Raw genomic sequence first — 20,333 nt, 5'->3', positions numbered from 1 at the left:
TGCAAGGGGAAGGTGAACAAACCGAGGAGAACATGGCCAGGCCCGGGAGAGGCCCCACCCCGCAAGGTGAGGAAGCCACCCAAATGCTGGACCCTTAAGAATGGCACAGAGTTACAGCTAAGGAGAGAACACGTGTTCTGCAATGTGGACCTGGGCAGGAGCAGACCCACTGGAGCTAGATGACATGGGTGTACTTACTCCAAGTGCCCAGACACACACTAGTGACCCCCCCCAATAGGACGAGAAGGTGCGGGATTACAAGCCCCCAGCACGAGCATGGTGTTTGGCCTCCCCTGATGGAGATTCGGACCGATGCGGAGTGCCCACATTGCAGGTGTTCTAAAGTAGTTCCTAAGTTTATCCAGGTTTTTGTTGATGGTTCTGGAGATGTTTAGGGGGGGGGTGGCCATGAGGGGTAGAGGGGGGATTAATAGGTGGGAGGTTGTTGGACTATTTTGGTCTCTTGTTGGGGTAATGGTTGTGGTCATGGGTTGGGGTTTGGGGTGGCAGGTCAGAGTCCAAGCTATTTTAAGTGCCCAGTAGTGCCAGACGCCGAGAGACCATGGCCAGATAAATGGGTTCAGTGACGATCATTACCTGGAACGTGAGGGGACTGTGGGGGTTGGATAAACGCAGGGAGGTACTAGGGTTTCAAAGAAGGTGGGCCGTACAGATGGCACTTCTCCAATAAACGCACCTTGGTAAGGCCGTACTGGGGAGAGTGAAGGAAATTTCAAAGTGTGGGGGGTGGGGGCTTTATGACACAACTTGCTCCTCCTATTCCAGAGGGGTATTAACTTGGATAATGTTAGGGAGAATTCTCTGTTTAGGCTGAATTTCCTAACCTAGTGAGTCCCCCAGCAGCTTTGCTGGGTTTTAGGGGTTCATTTTTTTCTCCTGCCAAGAGTGAGACTCTTTTACCCTCACTCTTGGACATGATTTGAGTGCGTTTCTTTGGATCTAGATGTGTTTAATGGGCTATGGGGTCTTTTACCCCATAGGGCTTCATGTGTTTTTTGTGATGTGTGTTACACAGCACCCTCAGTGCAGTGACACAGGGGTGTCATAGTGACCCCCCAGTATAGACTCCATACCCTGGGACTGACTACTGTCTCCCAGGGCATGTAAAGTCACCATTGACTTTACTAGTCTTAAATTCTGAACAGAACCAGTACAAACCATCATATTGTGGACGTACAATCGAATTGCCCCAGGATCTGTTAGTCGAGGGGGCACGTCTCCGTCCCCCCTGATCGCGTTTTGGCTGGTGGCAGTGGATACTACTTTTTATATTCAACCGCGAATATTTTCCTATGGGATTTCCCATTTAATTATTTACGGTAGCTTCGAACATAGCGCTGGTTTATTTAATATTAATTCTCCGGTTGGTATTTTTTGCCAAAACTTGATTCTAAAATGGCGTTTGTGTTCTCTTCTGTGACTCCAACCCAAGTCGAGCCCTTTGTTCCACTTTTTGGCGGGCTTCTCCACAGAAGCCCTCTAAAGTGGAGCCACTCTGTCTGAGGTACTTAGGAGGGGTGGAGGGGAATTTAGGCACCCTGGACTGAGTTGCCTAGGCAACTCAAGTCGCACTCCATCCTGATTGGCCCAAGTGGTGAGCCGGCCGGCTCACCACTTAGCATGTTTGAGTGACAGCTAGGCTGAGTGAATTGGGGTTTGCTGCATAAAAGCAGGGCTTTGGGGACTGGAACTTCAGAAGTCGCCACAGGACCTAAGAATCCGACGAGGGAGAAGCTGAGCCGACCTGCCACGACACCACCACCGGTGGAGCCCTGCTGGACTGCCTCACCACTTTTCCGAACGACCGAGAAGATCTCCCGCCGGAGAGTCTTCTTCCTTTGACTGGTGGGGACAACCAGTTTCACCGTCTTTTCGCCTTCCCAACGTACCTCGTGGCCGCCTTGCCTGTGCCAAGCACCCCGGCAACCGGGATACCACGTTTTACCACGATCGCGAAACAACGGTACCACCTTTAACCGCTAAACTCCACGGCTGGTTTCTTCCCTGGTAGTGCAACGACCTTCATCTTTCCTCCAAGTCGAGATCTTCTCTTCCACTGGACGATGACGCAACTTGTACCCACTATCGGGAACAACTGCCACCGCTGAAGGATCCTTCCCACTTAAGGTACCTTGTCCCGCCTGGCTTCCCTTGCTACCGACTGTACGGGGTAGATTTAGCCCCCGGCTTTCGAACCTGGGTTAGCCTGGGACACCCTGGCTAAACTTTCCTAAGCCTCTCTAAACTCTTTTTGAACCCTCTGCAAGACTTTCTAAGCCTAGTGTAACTTTGTGATCTTGGGCGCATTTGTGCTCTGCTCTCTCTAAGATGGGGGCAAAGCCTTTGGACTTTGGCTCACCAGTGACTTTTTTGCTCTTCTGCCTTGCTAATAGTGTTCCTGAATCTTAGAGTGGTATACCTTTCCATATTCTCTTTTTCCCTCCCTTTCTCACAAACCTATTGGAGTGCCATCTAGTTAAGCGCTCACCTCTGTATGGAAATAAGTGGTGTTTTACAGTGACTTATCTGATAAGGAAAAAGGGGTGTATATATTATAATCGTAACTGTGTTTAGAATATTTTACAATAAGTGTGCTGGAGTGTTTTCAACAGTGTGTTTTTAAATAAATAATTATATACTTTGATACCAAAGCTCTGGTCAGTGTTTGCTTGTATTATTGTATCCGAGTGCCTATTGTGTATACTTTGCATACTGCCTAACTCTTCTTGAGGGAAGTCTGACTGCTCAGCAACAGCTACCAGGTAAATCTGGGTGGTACAGATTGCTACCAAGTGGGTTTACTGCCAACACCTGTAGTCTTAAATCTTTTGCAGTGGTCCCTAAGGGGACTGCACAGGTTTCTGCCTAACAGATAACAAGCAGGGTTCCCATCCAAATCACTAAAGGTTATAAGACTAGGTGGTGATGGAAGGACAGGATATATGTCTAGTAAACTCGTATGCCCCAAACGCTGCTAATGTATGTATTTCTCTGGGGTAGTCGGCATTATGGAGGAACACAGACACAGGGAGCAAATCCGGGGAGGAGATTGTAATTGTGTACTCCAGCCCCAGCTGGATAGGGCACACCCTAAAATGCGCAACAAGCCTTTGTCCTCTAGGTCCCTGTCCCGCGCACTGGCAGACCTTATAGACCTCTGGAGGTAGAGTAAGGGCGATGAAAGGTGCCTACTCCTTTTACTCCCACCCACACAGAACTCACTCTCAACTAGACTATTTGTGGAGAGGGACCAGTTCCCCCAGTTCCAGGATATTGGCTTTATGGGCAGGACACTATCAGATCACGCCCCGCTGAAAGGGACAGTGTTCTGGGGAAGTAGGAGGAGCACGCTCCCCACCTGTCAATTATGGGCGGAGACTTTAGTGGATGGGCCTATGAGGAGGAACTTCGGAAAGGCCATCGTGCAGTACTTTGAAGTTAACGAGGGTTCAGTGAGAGATTATGGAACAGTATGGGAAGCGTTCAAGGTGACAATCGGCGGCCAAATGTATGGCCACTTCTATGGGGTCCACGCAACTCTACACGCCACACTGAAAGTGGACGAGGAACGGATTAGGAAGCTTGAGACGGAAATGGCTGCCAGGTCGCAGTGTGGGGCAGCGTTCCTAGGGGCCAGGGTCAACCAATACCAAGCTCTGGGAAGGCTGGGGAAGCATGGCGAAGCACACTATACAGCCAGAATCCACAGCTAAGGGGACAAAGCAGGGCGACTTCTCGCTTGGCTTCTTAAAAAGAAGCAGCCGCAGAGCCTGATCACGCAAATTGAAGATGAGGCAGGGAATTTAGTTGTGACGCAGGAAGGCATAAACGCGGTATTCCAGACGTATTCCAAGAAGTTGTATGCAGGCAGAGGACCAGTGGACACCCATGATGGGGTAAGACTCTCTGCCTTGATTAGAGGTGGGAGTGGCAGCAAGACTAGATGAACCCCTGTCAGAGGAGGAAATTAAGATGGCAATAGAATCCGTGGTGTCGGGAATAACACCTGGGGTGATTGCCTTGCAGCTGAATTTTCCATAATGTATGCTGACTTACTAGCTCCCCGGTTCCTTCAGCTTTAGGGGGAAGCCTTTCGGAGAGGGCGCCTATCGGCGTTGCTGAGAGAGGTGATCATCGTGGTACTGCTAAAGCCAGGATGGGACTCGCGGCACAGCGGGTCCTACCGGCCCATCTCATTATTTAACATTGATACCAAAATTCTGGGCAAAGTGCTGGCATCTCAGCTTAGAAAGGAGTGTCCCATCTGATTCATCAGGATCAATGTGGCTTTGTGTGGGGCAGAAACACCACAATGAACCTCAGATGTCTCCAGTATGTCACAGAGGCTGCAGGGGAGGAAGATGGAACTGGCTCTGGTCTCCTTGGACGCTGTCAAAACCTTCCACTTATTGCGTTGGGAGTGGCTCTGCCGGGTACTTGAGGAGAGTGGTCTAGGCCCAACTATTATGCGGTGGATTTACCTGCTGTATCAGGAACTGCTGGACAGGGTTAAGACAGACAAGGAGGTCTCTATAGTTGGCAAGAAGGCAGGGGAACCCATTAATGTTGACCACTGTCCCCAGTCCTCCTTGCGCTGGCGTTTGATCCTGTGGCATGACGTTTCAGATCTGAGTTCCAAGATGCCGGTATCGAGGTGGGGGGCCACCGACATGTCACCTCTCTCTATGCAGATGATGTTCTTCTGTATGTACAAAACCTTGGGGTACATGTCCTGTATATTCTAGAGGTGCTGGACCACTTGGAGGACCTTACAGGTTTCCAGGTGAGTGTGGGTAAATCACTGGTGTCCCCACTGTGTTCGCTAAGGGGGGAGGGTGGCACAGGGATCTCCTGGAAGTGGGACTACGTTGGGAGGTGGATTCCTTCCACTACCTGGGGATTCAAGTCCATCATTCGGTGGAGGAGATGTTTCAGTACAACGTAGGGAGGGCACTCACAGGAATCGAAGAGGGATAAAATTCTGAAACCAATTGCACCTGTTCCTAATGGGCAAGATCTCACTATGCAAAGTGATAATTCTCCCCAGGCTGCTTTATTTCTTTGCAAATATCCCATATATGGGCAGACAACCCCTTTTCCAACTACTGGATAGCAAGATAGCGCACCTACTATGGGGTGGAAAATGACACTGGGTATCACTGGCAACGCTGCGCAGGGGGCAAGAGGACTGGGTGGGCACTAGTCCTCCAGGACTATGAGTTGTATTTCCTGGCCATCCCGCTGCAACATGTCAGAGAATGGAACATCAGGGATGGAGGCATAGACAGGCAGTTGATGGGGAAACTGAAAAAGTATTAACCAGGATTTAACATGCTATGGAGGGCAACAGGCGAGGAGGAAGTGACCTACTTGAGCTCAGTAGTCAGGCAGGCTTGGAAGAGAATGCAGACCAAATTTAAGTTGGGGGACGGGATGCAGCACAGATATACCTTTTGAGAGACGATGCCAAAGTGGCTGAGATTATAAGAAACGTAGGGGATGCAAAAATCGCTAGATGGGGATGTTGGACACTGAGAGACCTATTTGAGGGTGGAACCTTGTTAACCTTCCACGTATGGGCTGAGTACTACCAAATACCTAAGGGGCAGTTCTTGAACTACGCTAGACTGACCAGTGCCCTGGGGGCCAAATGGGGGGTGATATCAGAGAATCCCCCCCAACCGCCCCTAACCTCCAGGCGATCCTGGCCACAGGTAATGAGGTGCGGGCAATCTCCAGACTGTACACGGCACTTCAGGGTAGTAGGAACCTCCCTCAGCTTAAAATTAAGGAGAAGTGGGACCTGGCTACAGGTCTTACTTTTGAGGAGCCTGTAAGGGATTTCAATCAGGTATACACCCAGGTCTCTGCTAGCAATGTAGTGCGCAATGAAATCCTTATTTATTTTTGTCTATAAGTTCAATATTCTGAATGATATAGCACTCATATCAAAATACCCTCCAGGTCACACTGAACCAGGATTCAGGCTAGTTTGTAAAGGTAAATATTTATTTTAATATTCAAATCCCACATAGGTTTACTATAGATATATATATGGGGCAGCAATCACCCAAAGGGTGATGATACAATTAAAAAATAAGCAAAGCAGTTGAATTCACTTATGCTAATGCAGAATAGAAACACAGGAAAGAGAACAGTTTTGTTTTGTGCACAGATAGCGTTTAGGTTACTATTTGCCCCTGCAAATGTTGTTTAAATACAAAGGAGCAATCCTACACCAATGTGAGTAATCGGCAGGTATTCAGGAGTAAAAGACAAGGTCTAAAGTTTATAGGAAATCCTCCCTCCCAAACAAGAGTGAAAACCTTATTTTGGCCAATGACACTTTGAAAATGACAGGTGAAAATGGCTTTGTGAAATATGGCAAAGGGGGGTGCAAAAATACTTAAATGGAGACAAGGTCTAAAGAAAGCAACACTAATCCGGTCCTAACATACATGAGCTATAGTATACACACTTCAGATCAGGATGGGATGGAAAAACACTTTAACATGGGGAAATGACACGTGTAAACTTGTGAATTTAGCAACATTTGCGGCAAACTTTTACTATGCGATATTGATGAAAAATGGGTCAAATGCACTGTTCCGTGATGCGGTTTTCAGTTGTGGATGTAGCGAAGGATGTTTGGTATCAGTGAGAGTTGAAATTGCATTTGTTTCTTTAAAACTGAAGAAGTTGTAGAGGTTTTAGTGAGAGGCGTTTTTGCAAAATAGGTGTGAAAATGAAAGCAAATGTGCTTTTGAAAATGACAGATGGGTTCGATTACACTATATTATGACTATGAAAAAGAGAATGTCACAGATGGATCTTAGTCACGGGGTCAGCGTAACCCGTCAAGTTGTGGATACTCGTACTTCTTCCTGGGATTTACTTTAGTTATTCAAAATCACTAGGGAGTTATGGTTTTGGAACACAGGTGAGACAATCGGCGCAAGAAGGATTCAAACAGTACTGGAGTTCTGAATTAAAGATGGGATGGGTTGAGATTGGGATAATACAATGCAGGTATACTATGGGTCACTGTTCTTCCTGTTAATACTTACAGAAGAAGTTATTCAATTGGACTGTCAGCTCTGGTCAATGAATTGGATCTGGTCTTCCGGCAGCAGGGCAGCTCTAGCGGGATCGGATCAGCAAGGCGGTTCTGGTCAATTTGAACTGCACCTCAGACTGGATTTGGAAGGGCCCCTTCTGGTTACTGGACACGGTAGGTAGCAGGATGCAAGTTTTCAGCAGGCAAGCCTTAATGGTAGCAAGCCAAGCTGAATCAGAATGAAATCCCTTCAAGTTTGGGATGTTTGCAATTGGGTCAGGCTAGCAATAATTGTGCAATGCTAGAGTCTGGATTCTGCAAAGAAATCTGGATCTTTCAAAGAATTCTGGAGTCGGCTACAAGATGAGGAATTCTGCAACAAGGGGCTGCGCGGACATCTGGATGGGTTCTAGAATCAGTGTGTTGTGGAAACAGTGTGTTCTGGAAGCAGTCTTCTGGAAGCAGTGTGTCTGTGTAGTGAAACTCCTATATTTATCCATTACAAATTTTATGGCATGGGCAGAACTTCAAAACACACCCCAATGGTTGAGTGTCTGCCGGCATGTGCTTTGTTTTGGTTGGCAGCCTGAACAGAGCTGTCATTTTATAACCGGATTTAGGAACTCCCACCTGGATTTTTACCCAAAACATACTTTTGCACAAATGTACATTTCTACCATTATGTACCCTCATAAAATTGGACACATATACTTTATATTCGATTGTCTACATTTACATTCACTTCCCATCTTTGTGAGAGCTGTATGGTCATTCTACGGATTTTTATCAATTTTGCCCATAACACTTTGGATTAATCATTTCTAATTTGATACATCTCTGGGCGCTTATCAGTGGATCGTGTACATACAAGTGTAAGTTTGCAACATTAATAGCTTTTCCACAATCAGACATTGTTCATAACTTTGGTTCCTTAAATGGTATCAGTTTCCTCAATGTCTTCAAATCACAAGGCTGAAAATAGTTTAATGTCTGCCTGGAGAATCCATGATTTCAGCACACTTCCCTTTCCATAATTCTCTGGGAAAATGACTGAATTTTTAAGGGCATTTTCGGATTAGGCCCTTCTGTGGCCTTGTTTCAGGTGACAGATGACAGCAGTGATTCCTGCTTTTACACCACTTTGCCTGTGTATATGTGGCAGGGCGTGCAACTCTTTTGGTGGTCTATGAACTCTGCGCAATTTTGCAGATTTAGTGCGCACAGGGGTTATTGCCTCCATTTTTGGCAGTTTTCTTTCCACATTGGCATAGGGGTGCAGTGTGGTGCATTGGCGTGGATAAAAATACCCCACAAGCCGGAATGGCACAAAATATGTAGGAACGGTTTCCAGGAATACAAGGCTTAAGCTGGTTCAATTTAATATCTTACATCAGACCTATCGAACTACCCAAATATTGCACATGATGAATCCAGTCCATTCAAACTAGTGCCCGCAGTGGGGGCAACACACATGCCAGAGGTCAGCTGTTATAGACGTGTCTGATAATGACGGAGTACTGGCAAGGGGTAACGTTGAGGTTCAATGCATTGCTGGCGTGCCAAATGGACTGCTCTCCCAGGGTGTGCCTGCTGGAGTTGGTACCCGGAGATAGTCGAAGGAACCAAAGGAAATAAATGGCAGCCTTTCTGTTCCTCTTCGCGAGACAGAGGTTGGCAATTTTTGTGGAAATGCCATAGAGGCCTGGTTTTGGGGCATTGGGTGGCGGCTGTGCAGAAATAGGTGGCAGTCGAACAGGGGATTGTGCAGGCACTGGGGAAGAAAGAGGTGACAGAGGGCAAAAGGTTGGCTTGGAATATCCTGTTACACGATGTACAAACCTCCCCGGACGACTTTCTTGCCTGTAGTCCAGTTTCTTCTACCAGCACGTCAAATTCTGTCGCCTTCCCATCTTGCCATACATACCCTAGCGTTGCTATGCCAATCGGTTCCCAATGCCTACAGATTATCTTCCTCAATTGCTCGTCAATGCCACTAGTGGCATTTGTGGGGCGCACAGGGTCAGGTTCTCCATGACCTGGCAAGCAATGCGCCAAATCTTCCATCCCAATTCTTACATTCTCATGCACCCCTTTTGCTCTGATTTCAGCAGCCATATCCACTCTTTTAGAAAAAACAGGACACATTCGGACCTCAACAATCTAGACTCCGATGTTGAGTCTTCCGATAACCACCTAGCCAAACCACCTAGCCTAGTACAAACCTCCCTGGACGACTTTCTTGCCTGAGGAATAACAATGAGCAACCGGGTGAGGTTCTGGATAGGTTGCAGGGGAAGGGACGGGTCAAAGGGGGAAGGGGGAAGAGGTGGGGTCTGGGATGTTACACGGGTATATGGATGAACTAGGCTTCTCTAAAAACCTTGCTTCTTGGGACATGGTAATGTTCAGAAATGCAGAGATTCTGATCATCGGGTGGATGGGCCTTGTGGGAGGATGAGGGGGGTATCGCAGAGTTGCTGAAGGAGGCAGGGAGAGGTAGATTTTCAGACTAAGCAAGCAGGGATCGAGCTGGGATTGTGGAGGTTGGTTTAAGGCCTAACTTGCCCTTTGCGCCTAGAAACACTTGTGTACAGGCGTGTTATAAATGACCTATCATATCATACTAAGGTGGGATTTATTTACCTAAATAAACTAAACTAATGATCGTCCAAGTCCGTAAGTTCAACTTAAGTCTGTGTCCAAAGCCTATGCTTGCCCTCACAACTAAAGATAAACAATGTGCAGGGTTGTCAGTAACCAAGGGAACAGTGTTCATACTAAAGTTCTGAGCTTCTTCCAGCTCTGGCCTTGGTCTTGGCTCCGTTCCCCAAGTTCAAAACATTTCCAATAAATTGGCCTTGGGATTCCCCCCCCCCCAACTTCAACACAGTTCCACAGGATGGTCTCGGTGTTCCCTTCCCCATGTTCAACACGGTTTCACACAAAATGGTCTTGTGGTTCCTTTCCCAAGTAGTCGGCTCTTATGGCCTCAAATTCACAGTCAAATCAACTTGCTTATTTTGCCTTTTCTTTCTGTCATTTGCACAATCTTAAGCTGACCAGCCTCAGCCCCTTGTCTTCCCTTCATTTACTGATGATAATATTGATATTTTATTTCTAGTGCGCTCGTACACAAGTGTTTCAGAGCGTGAAAAGTAAGGGTTCCTCAGTATAGGCCCAGTTGTCGGACCAGCCAATCCACCCTTCACAGGTCGCACAACTGAGAACTTTTTGCACTTTACCAAAGTTTCTTTTTTTTAAAACAATTTTTATTAATTTTAACAAACAAAACAAACAACAAAAGATTCAAACCAACCAGTGCACAGCATACAAAATTCGAAGCATCATGTGCAATATCATGATTAGTCCACCGTCTCCCCATTGCCCTCCCCCCTAACTCGAGCCTACTACGTTCCACCATCTGCCTCTGTTCCGTCTGGGGGTACCCTCTCCTCTGCACTCCCAGGGGAATCATCTTCCTATAGGCAGGCCTGGGTGGACCCAGACAGTGTGGCCACTAAGTTTATCCAGGCCATCAATGTTTCCGCTACTTTGTCCCCCCCCTTTACTGACCACCTCGCTCCATACCACCGTTTCTGCTTCTGCCCATTTATGAAGGTCGGCCACCAGACTTCTACCTTCGGTCTACTGTTAGCTTTCCAACTCATGGCAATTCTGCGCTTGGCAAGTATATAGGCCAGGTCCTTAAATTTACTCACGTGTTTCAACTTGAGCGGCCTAGAAAACCCTCCTACTATCCACACCCATACAGATTCCACCTCTAATTTAATCCCTTTCTCAGTTAAACAGTGGGCTACCTCACCCCAGAGTCTTCCAATTTCCGGGTATGTCCAGAACATATGTATCATCCATGCGTTCACCTCCCCACATTTGGTAATGTTTGTATTCCTGCGTTCTTGAATCAAGCAATCCTCAGGGGGGGTCATGCACGGCCTGTGGGTAATATATAACTGGATTTGTTGCAGCCTCGTGTTCCTGCACACTTTTTTGTGGTATCTCTGAACCCTCACCCACAGCCCATCATTCATAGGTTCCCCGGCTTCCTCTTCCCATCCCGTCTCAGCTGGATCGCCTCTTTTACCACCTTTGAAATCAGCAATTCATAAATTCGAGACACCTTGTGCCCTCCATCTGTGATGTCATTGTTTCTATTGCCTTGTCGGGCTGACCCTCTAGCACTATTTCTGACCACGTGTTTTTCACCCGCCGTACCAATCTAGTTTAAGTGATATACTGCCCCGGGTGTAGTCCAGTTTCTTCTACCAGCGCGTCAAATTCTGTCGCCTTCCCATCTTGCCATACATACCCCAGCGTTGCTATGCCAATCGGTTCCCAATGCCTACAGATTATCTTCCTCAATTGCTCGTCAATGCCACTAGTGGCATTTGTGGGGCGCACAGGGTCGGGTTCTCCATGACCTGGCAAGCATTGCGCCAAATCTTCCATCCCAATTCTAACATTCTCATGCATCCCTTTTGCTCTGATTTCAGCGGCCATATCCACTCTTTTAGAAAAAACAGGACACATTCGGACCTCAACAATCTAGACTCCGATGTTGAGTCTTCTGATAACCACCTAGCCACATATTGCAGTTGGCTGGCCAGATGATATACCTCGAAGTTGGGCAATTTAATGCCCCCTTGATCATACATGTTTTGTAGTTTCCATAGCGCTATTCTGTTCCTGGTTGAACCCGCTACATATGCTCTGGAGTTTAACGAAGAATCGCTTGGCTATCATGTATGGTATATTCTCAAAAAAGTGCAACAGCCTAGGCAGCACTATCATCTTCAACAGTGCCACCCTCCCCATCATGGCCAGAAGGAGCTTAGCCCAGAATTTCATGCTGTTTTCAATGTTAGCCACTGCTTTCTCCGTGTTGTATTTGTATTCAGCCTCCACTGTGTGATAGATATCAATCCCTAGGTACCTAAACGTTCTAGTCTCCCATTGTATTTGTAATACTGGCAGGTCTTCTCGTGGTGTCCCTATATATCTCCCCAGGGGAAAAATACACAATTTCTTCACTGTAGTGCCAGAAAGCATTGCATATTGCCCCATTACTTCCAAAATATTTTGCAAGTTCTCCTCAGGATACTTTAGGTACAATAGCATATCATCAGCATACATTGATATTAGGTGTGGCCCTCCCTTCATGTTGCTCCCCACTTCTTCGTATTGTTGCCTCAAATATATCGCTAGGGGTTCCAGTGCTAAGATAAACAGCATCGGGGACCAAGGGCAACCCTGTCTAGTGCCCCTACTGAGTTGCGATCGTTCTGAGATGATCGCTCTCTTCTTAACTCTAGTTAGTGGCACACTATACAGTAGTTTCACCCACTTCAAGTACATGGGCTCAATTCCGTATTCCTTCAGGGCTGCAATCAGCCAAGGCCATTTGACGGAATCGAAGGTCTTTACTGCATCTAATGAGACTATTGCGACCTCTTGCGAGTCTCTTTCCGTTTGTTCTATGACCTGATGAAACCTTCTGAGGTTGTCGGGTATGCTTCTGTGCGGAAAATATCCGGTCTGGTCGGGGTGTATAAGTTTGTTAATAACCGGTCTCAGCCTATTCACCAGCACAGCCGTGAGTATCTTGCTGTCCTGGTTCAGCATGGATAGCGGTCTATACGACCCGTAGTCCATCTCAGCTTGTTAGGCTTAAGAAGCGGGATAATCGCCTCTCTGAGATTCCGGCAGTATCCCTTTCTCTAACGCTTCATTAAACATTGGTAGTAGCGGGGGAGCACTTCCGCCTTATATGTTTTATAGAACTCACTGAGGAGTCCATCCGCTCCCGGGGCCTTGCTAGTAGGTAAGAACTGAATCACTGCTTTTAGTTCCTCCAACGTGATTGGGGCCTCTAGGTTCCCTCTCTCCGCAGTCCCCAATTTAGGTAGGCCAATGTCCTCCCAGTGTTTCACTCATTTCAAGCGCTTCGCCCCCTCCAAACATCTCCATACAGTTGCTGGTAAAACTCTAGAAACCCACTGTTCACGCCTTCTTGGGTATCAAGTATTTGTCCATTTTTTCCCCTTACCATGCTAACATTCTAATAGTTGATCTGGGTGTCTCATTTTTATATAACCAGGCTAACAGCCTACCCGGCTTGTCCCCCCTTGCATGCTGTCTCTCTATGTATTTCTTATAGTTCAGGTTGCATAATCTCTCCCAATGCACTTCACAATCTTGCTGCAATTGACTTATGGTTTTCAGTCTCTTCAAGGGAGATCTCACCTTTACCCATAATTGCCTCCAGGTTCTCTTCTGCTTTTTTTGTAGCTCCTTCATTATCCCACCTTTAGACTTGGATATAGCTGCCCCCTTCACCACCACCTTAAATGCCTCCCACAGTGTGCCAGCCGATTCTACACTCCCAGTGTTATTTTCAAAGTATTCCACTATTTCTCTTCTCAAGTCCCCTCTGAACACTGTGTCTTGCAATGCTTCGGCTCCAAGTCTCCATGTTGGTATCCTAGCTCTGGGTGACAAGTATTGCCATATTAATATCAGCGGTGAGTGCTCTGAGAGGACTCTTGCTATGTATTCTGACCACACTAACTCCCCCGTCAGTTCCGGAGCAGCAAACATATAGTCTAACCATGTGTATAGGCTTTGTGGGGCTGAATAATGAGAATAGTGCCTGTCATGTGGGTGGTGTGTTCTCCATAAATCCTCTAGATTAAAGTCTCTCAATGGGGTCCTCCGGGTCTTGGCTGAAGGGATAGGTTTCACCATCTTCCTGTCTGATCTATCTACCCTTGGATCTAATTTGCAGTTAAAGTCTCCTCCCCATATGACTGCCTCCCGATATACGGGCTGACTTTGTTGTATATGGCCCTGAAGTATCCTGTAGCATCTTGGTTCAGGGCATATGTGTTGATAATACACAGCTCTCTATTTTCTACCAAACCCCTTAGCACCATCCTCCCATCTGACTCAATGGTTGTCTGTAGTAGCTGAAAGGGGACATGTGGTGCTATCCAAGTGATGACTCCCCTGGCGTAGGTGGAATATGTTGCTCCTATGGGGGTCCCTCTTTATTTCCTCCCTATTACTTCCTGTTTTTCCTTCGTTGGGTGAGTTTCTTGCAATAGGGCGATAAAATTCTCTGCCTCCTATGATACATCATGATCTTATTCCTTTTCAAGTAACTGTTAAGCCCCCTGACGTTCCAGGTCGCTATCTTGAGGTCTCCTATCTTATGCATACCCGGTGCCACTTCTATCCACTCTTGACTTCCGTTCCATGCGCAATGGTGTGTAGGTGTAAACTCGTTCCCCAACTTTTAACCCTCTTCAAACTCCCCCTTCAAACTCCACAACTCCCGACCCTCCCTCCACCCTACCCTTCCCCAACTGGTGCCCAGCTCCATTCTGGATCTCAGGCTACCCCGTATCTAGCCCTTTCCTGGCCTGTGCCAGTACACGGTACACAGCGGGGGGATACCACCCTACTGGTGATTCAACTAATCTAACTACTGGGGTAAAATCGCATATTCCTTGTATCTCCACAGTATGCTGCACTCGCCTGATATTTACACAACATTGCCCATGTGTATATTCAAGTCCAAAAAGTCCACCACTCGAATGTTGTTGCGTCTTGCTCGCCCTTCTGCTTCTTCAGCCCGGTCTTGCAAGTGTCGCACTTGTTGTGGCAATATGTGTATTTCCTTGGCATTGGTCGTGCTGACATCCGTGTTGGTTTTTACTGCACTTTCTAAGCCGCTCGTGTGCTCCGCCATGCTCTTGCATCCTGTTTTAAGAGGTTGACGTCCACACCGACTGCGTCAATTTTGAGTTCCAGCACCATTTTCAGTTCCGCTATGGCTACATCAATCTTGGTTCCCCATGAGGATTTCAGCTCCATTATAGCATCCAGGATCAGATGATCAATACGCAGCGAGGCCGTCGTCCCCCGTGTGTCATTTTTTGCCTGTGCGGACGTGTTCGGGGATTGTGGTGGATGTTTGGTGAAAACGTCCATCGTGGGCTGCTTCCCATTCGCTTTACTGCTTTTGAGCGTCATTCCCTTCGTCGTCCGCTGGCCTCGACTGCCTGCTTCACAATATTATGTTGTCCCGATGCAGCACGAGTTCCTGTCCGTTGGTCGCCTTTGCTCTTAGGGAGGCATCTTAGGTAGGCACCTTCTACTGTTTTTTACCCCGGGGAGGGATATCTCTTGGCACCAGTCTGTTTCTCGTGTCCTGTAGGGGACCCTTTTATGGCAGTCCAAACTGGTGGTGTAACTGGCTGCGCCTTCTCTGCCCGCGCCTATGTCCAGAGCAACCTGTGCCTTTGTACCTGCAGGGTTATATTGTCCTGCACTCTGTGCTCCCAGGCTAGGCGTTGACCTCTACGCACCAGTCGCCTGGGGCCCTGGGGTTGTGCAAACATGTGTGCTCCTTCCGTCCACATGCCGTCCCTTTAATGCATCTATTGCCCAAGACCACTGTTCCTGCATCTGATATGGCCTCATGCGCCCAATAATTGTGTTCCTGTTCGTTTCTTAGTGGGGTCCATGGCCCTCTCTTAATCTTTTCTTTGCTCCTTTATTTTATCGCCAGCCGGGCACCATCTTCGAATTCACTGTGCAACTCTCGCCGGGCATCCGTTTGTCAGTCTCCTCAATGCAGATATGGACTTGGTAGGCTGCGTGGCCTTGCCTACTCGTATTATCGCCTTGTGCGCCCCAGCCCCCTCTGCAGCCTGTGCCTTCAACCCTGTTCACCTCTTCATTGCTCTATGGGCTGCGCTTCCTTATGTGTCCCTGTGTGCCTCGTTCGGTCTAATATATCTTTGTCCACTCCACCTAGTCCCATATTCCGAGCAGCAACAATGTCCTCAGCTGCCGTCCTCGTATGTTTGTGTGTTACATCACCTCTATCATCTCGTGCGACCCGTGCTGCGGTCTCTTTCATAGGAACCCATTTCCACTCTGTGTATTCAGGCAGGGAGTTGCCCTTTCCGAGCCAATCGGCCACTGCTTAAGGGTTGCTTAATTCAATGCAATCTTCTCCACTGCACTTGCCATCCGCCTCTTGTGTTGGTCGCCCAAGTCAGCAGTGCTCGTACTTGTTATGGCCCCTCAAGCCCATTAATGTTCTTTCTATTCCTTTCTTATCGAGGTGCCCGGTCACTCCTCAGTCCATTGTCCGATCCTTTGTCCTACCGCTAGCCGTGCGCCATCTTGGTTTCGCCGTACGTCTTTCGTCGGGTACAGTTGACATTAGGGGCTTATATGGTGATGTTGCCCCGCTATAATCCTCTCCTGCGGTACGAGTCCCAGCTCCTCTTATCACTCTTGACTGCACCCCTGCACACCTTCTCCTTCCGCGGGCCGCGCAGCTCTTTGTGCTTATGTGTACCTTCGTTCGGTACAATGTAGCTTCATCCCCTTCGCCCGGCTTGTTATACCAAGCAGCCACAATGTTGCAAGCCGCAGTCTTGCGCTTGCGAGTATTCTGCCGCTTTTGACCCTTGATCGTCCTGCACTGCTGACTCTCTCACAGAGGCCCAGCCATAGCTTTGTGTACCGTTTCACACCTGTGACGGCACCATCTTCGCTGTTCGGATGTGTTGGCGGCCCGTCTTTGATCGTGTACTCCCTCCTGGAAGCATGTATTCCAGCGCTCTCCGCTCCTCACGCGCACTGCATCTTCCTGCACTTGTGGCTGCAAGGCAAATTGTTGGTTGCTTCTAATACTTCTTATTTTTGCGAGGATCAATGCCGGATCGCGGGAGCCCCAGGCATCTGCCACTTATTCCATGGCCCTGTTAGCCACGCCCCTCTGCACTTAACCAAAGTTCATTTCTTTCTCCTAGGACTACCTTGATAACACAACTGTGTTATAAGTCCACATGTGCTTCTGGTTGACTTTAACAGCTTCTTGCCGTGACCAACATGTGACACTTCCACACTTTCTCCATGCTATTTCTCCCAATTACCACCTAGATTTCACACTATCCAATAGTGTTTTGCTTTTCACTCGTTTCACTTTGTTCGTGAATGCTGTCTCTTTAAATTCACCTTGTTCGCAAATGCACAACACTTTGTTTCATGTGTGCAATATTCTCATATCTGTTCCATATCTTTTTCTTAGCTTAGCGTTCACAACTCGGTATGTGCTCGGCAACTTGTTCAGTATTCAATAGTTCATATTTGGTCTTCAGACCCATTCATCAGCATTCAAAACTCATTATGTGCTTGACAACTTCCCTTCAATTTGGAAAGAAAGCTTTCCTGAGCTTCCTGCATTTTGCACGGCCTGCTGTCTCTGTTCCCAGCTTCAACACATTAAATTGGAAGTTTTACAATTCAACAGTCGCATGCGAGAAAAAGTGTTGCCTGCAAAACTCATCAATTGATTCTCTTTTTTTAGCCACTAGCTTGTACATTTTGATAAATAACTGTTGCAGCCAGCGTTCACACTCGGGAGCAAAATCGGTTCGTTGTCTCTCTCCCAGCTGACACTCACCGGCTAATGCTCCTGCGACAATGCTCGGCTTTGCAAATTTCCTCCACTGCTGCTAAATTCTCCTCTGTTTTTCACACTACCCCTCAAACTCCGGGACACATGTTTCTTACGGAGGCATGGAGCAACCTTCTTCTTTATGTGAACCATCTTTGCCGGTACGACTTCCTGCTGCCTCACCTTTAAGCAACCAACCCTGAGCTACGATGCCAGTCTGAAGACCCAGCCTCATACAGCCTTGCGTCTCGGCGCACTCTTCCTTCCACGGTTCTTGGCAGCATAGCTTGTGCTTCTGCTTCGACACCATCTCTGTCCCCATCTCCATTGAGGACTTTTTATAGTGCTTAATTACATTCAGGTGTTGATCATTGGGTCTAATTGCCTGACCTTCAAACCAGCATAACTCTCGCTCTTCCTCGTCCCACTACTAACCGGTTTCTGGGAGTTGAAGTCTATTGGGGAAAATTAATGTTTTTCACAATTTGGGTTGTGCAAACTCCCTTAAACACTTTAGGGTATTTTGGGAAGTTAATCTCAGTACCAACGTGCTATGCTTTAGAGGGTATTTTACTGGGAAAATGGGTAAGGGACTGGCAATAGCCTCTAAAGGCGTGGGGAATGGAGGGTTCACTTTGAACGTTGAAAAAGGTGATACCGCGTCTCATTCTTGGACACCCCACTCTCCTAGGCAGCCCCCCACCCCAAACCCCTGGTAGTCCTCCCTCATGTAGCCAACCCCAGGGTCAGGATCCAGTCAATTGGCACAGTGAGTAGAGCGCTCGCTTTGACGTCCGTGCAGAGCTTGCTAACGCAGGTTCAAATCCCGGCGGGGCCAAACTCCGCCTTTCATCCTTCCGAGGTCAATAAATGAGCACCACACACCGTGGGTAATAATAAGCAGCGCTCAGATACCTAAGGGTTCGTAGCACCATATAAATGCCAAATTATTATTATTTATTATCTGTATCTTCGGCCTTTCCCTGGCCACCTGAAAGGAGGATATGTTGGTGAAAGATGTGAGGACACCCTCAGACTCCTCACACTACCCGTATCACTTCTTAGTATAGCAATAGATGTTGTTCTGTGCAATTCCTACATTATCAACAATGTTTAACACTCTGTTTATACATTGTATAATTTATCAGTAGCTGAAACCCTGAATTTATTATCTGCAGTGGCTCAGAGGAGAGCATGCCAATTCTCTATCGCCTGCCACACAATGGCTGACCTACAGAGATAAAAAGTAATACAAATTTCAAAATCAAGTAAAGACTTTGCAAAACAGCCATCGTGCACTGTAAAATGAAAAGGTTTGTGTACTAGTTTCCCCTTTCATAGGGGGTGGAAATGGTGGTGCAGTTCATAGCATATGCATGAACACCGCTTAAATACTGCAGCCAGTTTCCTTTTTTAGCTGTTCTTACGGTTGCTCTGCCATCCTTCTATAAACATTAAGAATAGAATCTTAAATCTGTAAAAGGAATTCCCTATGGGGATAAATGTTTACTGGTAAGTAAGTCATTTTGCATGCAGGCCTGTTTGTATAGAGTGAGTAGATTATCAAGATTACCAAGAGCTTGTGTATCTCTATTTTCTGTTTATGCCTGTCCATTATTTTTCTCTTCTTATGCTGTTAAAAGATGTATTTAACGGTTTCTGTTTAGTTTATGCAAAGAGTTTTGCTTTTAACATTCATTTATTGTTCCCCAAAGAATTATGCAAAGAGAGATTTGACTCCTTAGGATAACTATTGTCAGCTAGCCATAGTTGTCACTTTATGATTGTGGGCAGCTGATAGTTGTCTCCTAACAAAGGCAACACTCTCTTTACACTGGCCTAACTTCACACTGGACTAAATATGAAAAACATTAAGGGTAAATTAAAGTCAAGGATTTACAGAGCTCAAAGTAAAAGAAATAGTTAAAAATAGCACTTTAAATCCACAAATGGAAAAAAAGGAGTAAAAAGTTCCTTACTCCAATGCTAATCAATATTGAATGTCCAAAGTAATTGTGACGCTATTAATGCAGAATGATGCATCAGATTTTCTAATAAGTAATGTGAATGATTAAAGGTTACACATTTGATTGAACCACCTAAGTTTTAATTGATAGATTGTATTTCCAGAATTATGAAATAACTGGTAAACCAATGAAATTTAAGTGTAGTCAAAAACGAGTTTTCTTTTTTTTTTTTTCCAGTCCCCTTTTGGTTTCTTTTACGACCTCATGAAAATTGAGAAGCCATCTAAAGCTAAATCATTTAGTGGAGTTGGGCAATTTCCAAGTGCCCAACAAGAAGGCCTGGTTTAGGCTGCGATGGCCACTGTCATTCATGCTGACTTGGCAGAAGTAAGAGATACGCAGAAAGGCGCTTCAGGGAAACGCAAGCGTGGTGAAACCAAACCAAGAAAAAACTTCCTTTGCCAACTGTGTGACAAGGCCTTTAACAGTGTTGAAAAACTAAAGGTTCATTCATACTCTCACACAGGGGAGAGGCCCTACAAGTGCATGCAGCAGGACTGCACCAAGGCCTTTGTTTCTAAGTACAAATTACTAAGGTATTAAACTCTTTTTACTCTTTCGTTTGAATTTATTTGTCAAGGTTAATTACATTGTAGAATTGATTATTTCTATAATTTGTAATACTACAAATGTACATCTTAATTTTCTTTTGTGTATGTTTGATGTAATTAAGACTATTTTACACAAAAGGTTTTTAAAATATGTATGAACTAGATTTTTTGGGTAATAGTGA

The 20,333-nt window shown here is 46.6% G+C and overlaps 1 protein-coding gene across 1 annotated transcript in view; it reads left to right on the top strand.

The window, feature by feature from the left end:
• The window catches only part of PLAG1 (PLAG1 zinc finger), a 473,932-nt gene that overhangs the window by 440,427 nt on the left and 13,172 nt on the right, over positions 1 to 20,333 (top strand). The window contains exon 3 of the mRNA XM_069621069.1: positions 19,778 to 20,136. Coding sequence (XP_069477170.1) covers positions 19,895 to 20,136 — 242 coding nt within the window. The 5' untranslated portion in view covers positions 19,778 to 19,894. The remainder of the gene's footprint in view (positions 1 to 19,777; positions 20,137 to 20,333) is intronic.

This window comes from Ambystoma mexicanum, chromosome 5q (assembly GCF_040938575.1).
Source record: "Ambystoma mexicanum isolate Mex_15411 chromosome 5q, UKY_AmexF1_1, whole genome shotgun sequence".
In the NCBI taxonomy this organism is placed as follows: domain Eukaryota; kingdom Metazoa; phylum Chordata; class Amphibia; order Caudata; family Ambystomatidae; genus Ambystoma; species Ambystoma mexicanum.
This window is presented reverse-complemented; position numbering and strand designations above follow the sequence as displayed.